Raw genomic sequence first — 8,673 nt, 5'->3', positions numbered from 1 at the left:
TAGCAAAGAATGTTCTTGCAAATGTGCATGGGATATCAACTGCAAAGGATTTGTGGGAGAAGCTTGAGCAGTTGTATCAAGGCAAAGGCATCTCAAATCGGTTGTATCTCAAGGAACAGTTTCATACCCTTCGTATGGATGGAGATACAAAAATTTCAGATCATCTAAGTGTTCTTAATAATATCGTGTCAGAACTGGAGGCTATTGGAGTAAAGGTTGAAGATGAGGATAAAGCACTGAGGCTCATATTATCTTTGACATCTTCCTATGAGCATATGAAGCCCATTCTAATGTATAGGAAAGAAACCCTGAAGTATGCGGATGTTACTGAGAAGCTATTGTCTGAAGAGAAAAGACTGGGTAGTAGCGGTCATACTTCGTCAGAAGGAACGGTTTTAATATGCGGGAACGGGAAGAAGAAGCACCCACAGAAGATTCCTGTATGCTGGAAGTGTGGACAGTCTGGGCATGTCAAGATAAATTGTCCAGGTGGAGCAGATTCAGCAAGCAGCTCCAAGACAGCTAACAATGTCGCCGTCGTTGACGGTGATGATTTCTTTTGAAGTTATGTCATCCCTATGGTATGCCCGCGCTACCATGAAAGGGGATGCAATTTGTTAGCGGGTTCATGGATTTACACATGGGCATTGGGTTGGCATAGATGCAAGATGTGTGGTGAAAAATTTATGTTGATGGCTGATGAACTTCCGAGTATGCCAAGCGGGGAAGTTGCACCATAAATTTTCAGCAGGTTTTTCAACATGTGCCGAGAAGAAATTCTTAGAATGGTCTATTCTAAGTGGAGATACTTTTTTATGGTGGAGTATGATCGTCGGTTGAAGACGGTGTTCCTTTGATGTGGTTGTTTTTTTTTTTTCATATATCCAAGGTGGAGATTTGTTAGGTTTTTGGCTATATGAAAAATGTGCCCATCCCACATCGGTGCAAGGATGAAAGCTTGGGAGGACTACAAGCTTATAAAAGGAGTCCAAGGCTTTGGTTTCAAAGTGCCCCAACCAAAAATACACTTGAAGTGTTTGGTTCTTTCTTTCTTTTCTAGTTCTCTTGTCTTAGAGTGTAGGAAGGTTTTGGTTAAACGCTTCGGAGAAGTGTGGTTGTAATTGGGCGGGGGGAGGCTTGAGAGATTAGTCTGTGTGATTGTAAAAATTTGTCGCATAGTGGATCTTTCTCTCTGGAGGCCCGTGGTTTTTCTCCGGTTTTGGAGTTTCCACGTATATTCTTGTGTTTAGTTATATTTCTCTGTTGTTAGCTTTGGGAGGGTTGTTGGGATTCTTTGAGACCGCTTGTTTCCCAACAAGTGGTACCAGAGCTCCAAGTTTTGGGGGAGGTCTCGGTTTTGAAGGTTCGTAGTATGCTCTGTGGTTGCAGCTTAGTCTGATCTTCCACATCAGAAACGAATTTTCTTGGAGGGTGTCGTGGTATTTTGAAGGTTCGTAGTATGCTCTGTGGTTGCAGCTTAGTCTGATCTTCCACATCAGAAACGCGGATTTGGTTGATTCGGTTGACTGTTTGTATACGGTAGAATTATACGCGAGCCGGATATACGCATTTTATCCTAGGAAGGTTCTGGCTAGGAAAGACTTGGTACTTAAGTGTGTCCATTGTACCCACCTCTCTTTCCTGGGAATCCTTTGTTGGGTGTACTGCTTATAGGCTTGGTGTTTTAGTATACAATACTGTTTTTGAAGATACGGATACGATGTCGAAATACAGTCCCATGAGGTTCGATGTAGAGAAATATGATGGAAGAATCAACTTTGGTTTGTGGCAAGTTCAAGTCAAGGATGTGTTGATTCAATCTGGGTTACACAAGGCGTTGAGGGGGAAACCGACCACTGTTTCAAGCAAGGATTCAAGCGGAACCAGTAAAGACGATGATGAAGAATGGGAAGATTTGGATTTGAGAGCGGCAAGTGCGATTCGTTTGTGTCTAGCAAAGAATGTTCTTGCAAATGTGCATGGGATATCAACTGCAAAGGATTTGTGGGAGAAGCTTGAGCAGTTGTATCAAGGCAAAGGCATCTCAAATCGGTTGTATCTCAAGGAACAGTTTCATACCCTTCGTATGGATGGAGATACAAAAATTTCAGATCATCTAAGTGTTCTTAATAATATCGTGTCAGAACTGGAGGCTATTGGAGTAAAGGTTGAAGATGAGGATAAAGCACTGAGGCTCATATTATCTTTGACATCTTCCTATGAGCATATGAAGCCCATTCTGATGTATGGGAAAGAAACCCTGAAGTATGCGGATGTTACTGAGAAGCTATTGTCTGAAGAGAAAAGACTGGGCGGTAGCGGTCATACTTCGTCAGAAGGAACGGTTTTAATATGCGGGAACGGGAAGAAGAAGCACCCACAGAAGATTCCTGTATGCTGGAAGTGTGGACAGTCTGGGCATGTCAAGAGAAATTGTCCAGGTGGAGCAGATTCGGCAAGCAGCTCCAAGACAGCTAACAATGTCGCCGTCGTTGACGGTGATGATTTCTTTTGAAGTTATGTCATCCCTATGGTATGCCCGCGCTACCATGAAAGGGGATGCAATTTGTTAGTGGGTTCACGGATTTACACATGGGCATTGGGTTGGCATAGATGCAAGATGTGTGGTGAAAAATTGATGTTGATGGCTGATGAACTTCCGAGTATGCCAAGCGGGGAAGTTGCACCATAAATTTTCAGCTGGTTTTTCAACATGTGCCGAGAAGAAATTCTTAGAATGGTCTATTCTAAGTGGAGATACTTTTTTATGGTGGAGTATGATCGTCGGTTGAAGACGGTGTTCCTTTGATGTGGTTGTTTTTTTTTTTTCATATATCCAAGGTGGAGATTTGTTAGGTTTTTGGCTATATGAAAAATGTGCCAATCCCACATCGGTGCAAGGATGAAAGCTTGGGAGGACTACAAGCTTATAAAAGGAGTCCAAGGCTTTGGTTTCAAAGTGCCCCAACCAAAAATACACTTGAAGTGTTTGGTTCTTTCTTTCTTTTCTAGTTCTCTTGTCTTAGAGTGTAGGAAGGTTTTGGTTAAACGCTTCGGAGAAGTGTGGTTGTAATTGGGCGGGGGGAGGCTTGAGAGATTAGTCTATGTGATTGTAAAAATTTGTCGCATAGTGGATCTTTCTCTCTGGAGGCCCGTGGTTTTTCTCCGGTTTTGGAGTTTCCACGTATATTCTTGTGTTCAGTTATATTTCTCTATTGTTAGCTCTGGGAGGGTTGTTGGGATTCTTTGAGACCGCTTGTTTCCCAACAGATACACATAATCAACCTCCCAAAATGGAGGATATGCCTCCTTCCTTCCAGCCATATCTAAGGCACTCAAACAGTCCTTGGTGTAAACAACATCATAATAAAATTGAGGTGGTAAAACCGTCCAAGGCAGTTTCGAGCATGGGTTTTTCAGAAGTTTTGACTGGGTTATTCATTGGGTTTCTTATGATAGGAATAAACATAGTTGTCGCATTATTTCATTTGATTTGACAAGCGAAGAATTTGGAGAACTAGACCTTCCAGATACGTTAGCACACCGTACACTAGTGTGGGTATCTAAAATCAACGAGTCTCTTGTTGTGCATAATCGTTACCATCTAGATTCACAAAAACCACTTTGTGACGTATGGATGATGTTGAAAAATGGTGCTCCAACAAAACTATTCACTGTTCAAGTTACTCCTAATTCTTATATAATTGGATTCAGGAAGAATGGCCGACCGATAATGGAACAGACTTCTAAACGCGATGGTTTGGTTATACGTAAGAGAACTACAACTTTATGAACCCTCCTCACAACACATGAACGGTCTTGAGATTTATGGGGGGACATCATTCAAGATGGCCTCGCACACAGAATCGCAAATTCTGCTTAATCATTCTAATTCTATCATTAATTAAGTGATAGATGATGAATCTACTTTTTTAATCCTAGTTGGGTTTTTTTTTTTTTTTTTTTTTTTTTTTTTTTTTTTTTTTGTTGTATGTCATGTTCTATTTCTTTTGTTTGAAAGCATAGCTTTTATTACTAAATAACATTAATGCAATAACTTTTATTTCAAATGTAGTGAATGATTTTTACATTCATTACTGGTTCATTAACATTAATGCAATAACTTTTATTACATCATTTGAAAGCATAGCTTTTATTACATGATGTCGTCTATTTTGTGTTGTGTAGGTAACTTCTCAACGAAAAGGACACATAGAAATGGTTGGGTGATGATTTCGGTAGTTTCTCAGTGAAGTCGGTTAAAAAGGTGAAGGGGGAAGATAGATGGGCGATCCATCTCATGGAGTTTCATTGGTGCAAATGGGTTCCCCTTAAATGTTTACGGCTTGGAGCGCGAATTTAGATAGATAAGCTACAAGAATTATGTGTCCGTATTGTGGGGAATAGGAGAAATCAGTGGAACATCTATTTACAGCGTGTGGGACGGCGAATGGAGTGTGGATGGGCTTTAGCGCATGGTGCAACATGCCGCCACTTTTCATTTTCGAATTGAAAGACCTTATGGAAGTTCACAAGTTTTCATAGTTGGGAAAGAAAGCTAAAAAGATTATTAACGCCCTTGTGATAATTATATGTTGGTGCATCTGGAAAGGTAGAAATGAGGCGATCTTCAAAGACACAAATCATAGTCCGAAAGACATCCTTGGGAAGGTTAAATCAAGAGGATTTGGGTGGGAAAAAAATAGATCTTCTTATGAATCTATAAGTTGGAAGAAATTGTGTAAATATCTGTTGTACATGTTGTGGTTTGTTTTCTCTTTGCCCGTTTGGGTCAGGGGCTTTTTGTATTTGTTGGTCTTTTGCCTTTTTGGAATCGGAGGCGTGTTTTAATGAAGTTAAAAAATGTATATGCTTGAATGCTTCTGTATCATTAGTTGTATTCAGTGGCAGAGGTTGATCAAAACTTTCACAGGGGCGGAAAGTCATGTGACCCAAAAATTCTTTTTTTCTATAGCTATGTTTCGGGTTATATGTTCGGGTCGGGTCAAAACGCATAATTGCGATACAATTATGTTATACAGTTAAGGTCTAAAACACTAGTAATGCCCAAAATTCCGATTTTTGGATTGGTTGAGAACAGAAAGATACATCAACTTCTTGTTTATCCATATGGTGGCTCATGCCTACAAGGTACAATAAATAACTATGGGGTATTGAGAAGGTTGAAAAGGAGATTGGTTTTCTCTCAGATCTGCTATAGCCGTATGAAAGTCCTTTTAAAGTCGTTGTATGAAGTATAACAACATTATTTTAACTAAAGTCGTTGTATGAGTAGAATACTTTAAAAATTAATTTATTACAAACTGGAATCATAAAAGCACTATAAAATAAAATACAATTAATAATTTTACGAGATATACATTTTTAGTAGTAAACTACTAGTTTGGTGGTGGTTGATAATTAGAGAGGCTCAAGTCCATGCCCCAATCTAAGGGGTTTGGTGGTGCATTTGCATGACAGGCACGTTGATCTTCGTGACTTTGATTTGGTGCATAGTAACTATAGTCACTTTGGTTGTCTGGCAAAAAAGACAGCATGTGTGATGCTTGGGTTGTATAACATCGTTGATTATTTTGGGTTTGGACATGCTCACTATTGGTTTGGTATTGGACATTCGCATGATTCATTTGGTTTTGAACACCGGATGCACCCCCTTGTTCAAAATTTCTTCCCCAGTCAGAACCAACACGTTCTTCAACGTTTGAACCACCACGCTGACGGCGGCGTCGCCTGCCTAACCTTTGAGGACGAGGATATGTGGTTAGGTCCACCGGGTTTGCTGCCAAATGAGTCGGATACTGTGAATATCCTTGTTGGTTTGACATTTCCATTGCCCGGTAAGCGGCACCTTGGGTGAACTCCAGATTATCTGATCGGTGTATCACACCCATCATGTCCGTCTAAAAAATGATAGTGTTAGTTTACATCAAAAAATTTAAAACATTATTACATGAGTAATAAAAAAATAAATATATATACCAGCATTTGGACTCGAGCTCCATCGTCTTGAAATCCACGCATGGGAACTGGTGGTAAGCTTGGATTAGACAAATATAGTACTGTATGACGCATGAACCACGCCATATAATCATCGGCGACGGAATAAGAGGTGATTCTTTCTCCGTCTACAACGGTTTGATGACGTAGGTTCCAAGCATCAATATACTGACCATGATGTACTGCCCAATGCCACCCTGTTTTACCATTCCTGGTTAATTTATGCAGCCTTGCATGCTCAGTAACAGTTATAGGTAAACTCGGAGGTATACGTTGAACCATGCCAAACTGCCTCATAATCCGTTGCGGATAATGGTGCTCTACAGTCTCCCAGTATATCAAAGGGCATGCGCTCCTCCAGCTTCGGCTGCCACTAGTGCAAATAGCCGGGAGTCTATCCATAACAGCATCGTAAGGTCTCCAGATAAACTAAAAGAAAAAAATGTTTAGCAATGTGGAGCAAAAAACATATATTACTCTTTAACTCGCATACCATGCCCTCGAAAATAGATTGAAGTTGTGATCGATACGATCTAAGGCAGTGTGTAGGAGCGTCAGCATGACTTAGGCTCCCCTTCCACCTACAAAATTAATATGTTAAAACAATTGTATAATAAATACTAATTTTACCAAATAGTTTAATGCGTAGTAATTAAACTGATTTGTGTTTAATCGGATTTTAGCATACCGAGCAGCTAACGGTGCGTTGTAATTAAACCGGTTGTTAGGCTCGGGTGCAACACAACGAATCCTCTCCCACGCCCACACTTGTAAAATAGAGACTGGACCGGTAACGCTTATAGCAGCGGGTGCTGTAGCGTTACACAGGTTTCTATACAGACTGCTTAAAACAGAACTGCCCCAGCTAATCTGAGAACATGCTCTTAAATCGTGTAGGTAGTGCAAAAAATGTAGAGAGATCCAGTTGTTCGCATTATCAGGAAATACTGTACAACCTATTAAATAAAATATTATTAAACGTGCACGTATAATGCATTGTTCTTCCGTCGCGTCATGTTCTGAAAAACCTGACTTTATTTCAGTCAAAATACGAACAGAGCTAATTCTTTTCCCTTGGATCTGATTTTCTGTTGGTCTAAACCCCAACAGATTTTCACACATCGAAGCTGCATCAGAAAATGAAATCGGAGTGTCCGCCCCACACACCGGCACCCCCTCTATTGGTAACCCCCACAACACGTTAACGTCTTGTAACGTGACAGTCGTTTCACCGAACGGTAGATGAAACGTGTGGGTTTCCGGCCTCCAACGCTCAACTAATGCATTTATTAACGCGTGATCTAAATAACGGTACCCACTATCCAGGATCCCACCAAACCCTGCTACACGTATGTATACTTCCACGCGTGCACCAATAGGATTTTGCTTGACTTCCTTCCAAAAGGAACGATCAGAACGTTTTATATTGATGGGTAACCGGTAACTTTCTGGATGCTTAAAAACCTCTAAAGCACGGTGTTGATTGTATAAAAACAACACATCGTTACTAAGGGGACCGGGATGCATTTCGTAACTCATTTTGGATGTTAGATGAAACAACTAACTATTGGGAGTTAAAAATATATTGTGCACACCTTTTGTTCTTTGGTGTTAACTGTTATGGTTCTTCATAAGCCAAAGGAAGTCCATATATATATATGGAATCAGTAACGATTCTACAAAGCAAGGAACGATATGACTATTCGTTATCATATTTCATACTATTCATTCTGCATTGTTACTGAACGATTCCACAAAACCACATGCTAGCCTACTTAATATTACTTTACTATTTGAGTGTAAATGGCTACTATTATGTTCTGCATACTACACTCTTCTGCAGAACAGTCACGTGAAGAAAGTAAAAGTTGAAAGATGGGTCGGTCGGGTAAAAAACAAAAGAGGCAGTCACTTTAATCGAAGTTTTTTATTCAAAATCGCTGATTGAATCAGCGAACTAAGAACACTTTGATAATACATGCAGGGGCGGGGACCTATGATGATGGCGAAGCTTAAGATTTCTGATTGGGGATCGAAAACGTACACACCAAAAAATTTCTATAAAACAGGGGGTTGAAAACGTATATACCCAAAAATTTCTATACGAAAACTACATACTCTCCACTACTGAGCGAAAAGTTCGGGGGGTCAGCCGCCCCCTCCCGCCCCCACTATCCTACGCCCTTGATCACGATGGTGGGTGGGTGGCCGCATCCCTTGAAAAAAAGATTTTTAGTGCTAATTTTCGTCAAAAATTCAATCGCATCCTTTTGATTTTTTCAACCGCGCCCCTTGAATATTTTCAACCGCCCTTCTTAGAAAAAAAAATATAATGAATTTATAAAAAAAATAAACACTGATTATATATATAAGTATATAACACAATTTGTATAATTATTCTTTAATTAACCACTTATTCACTTTACTTAACCTAATCTGCAATCTAATTTTATTAACCTAACTACCCAAGCCCAAACCCAACCCAACCCAACCCAAAGATTTATCATTTTTTTATTGATTGTTTTTTTGTTCTTTTATGTGGTGATTAGGAGAAAATATAAATGTATAAGAGTTTGATCTTTTTATATTTTTTTTTGATTTTTTTAGTTGTTCTACACTTGTATTTAACTAGTAAAATACCCACGCGTTGCGTAG

The 8,673-nt window shown here is 39.8% G+C and overlaps 1 protein-coding gene across 1 annotated transcript; it reads right to left on the bottom strand.

The window, feature by feature from the left end:
* Nucleotides 1-5,348: 5,348 nt before the first annotated feature.
* LOC118484290 (serine/threonine-protein phosphatase 7 long form homolog) lies at nt 5,349-7,605 on the bottom strand. The gene is made up of 4 exons (XM_035980299.1): nt 6,707-7,605; nt 6,512-6,599; nt 6,001-6,447; nt 5,349-5,921 (listed from the first exon to the last, which is right to left on the bottom strand). The coding sequence occupies exons 1-4, from the start codon at nt 7,555-7,557 to the stop codon at nt 5,400-5,402; spliced, it is 1,908 nt and encodes a 635-aa protein (XP_035836192.1). The 5' UTR covers nt 7,558-7,605; the 3' UTR covers nt 5,349-5,399.
* Nucleotides 7,606-8,673: the final 1,068 nt, after the last annotated feature.

The sequence above is a fragment of the Helianthus annuus genome, chromosome 11 (assembly GCF_002127325.2).
Source record: "Helianthus annuus cultivar XRQ/B chromosome 11, HanXRQr2.0-SUNRISE, whole genome shotgun sequence".
Classification (NCBI taxonomy): Eukaryota; Viridiplantae; Streptophyta; class Magnoliopsida; order Asterales; family Asteraceae; genus Helianthus; species Helianthus annuus.
Note: the sequence above shows the minus strand (reverse complement) of the source record. Positions and strands in the feature narration are given on the sequence as shown.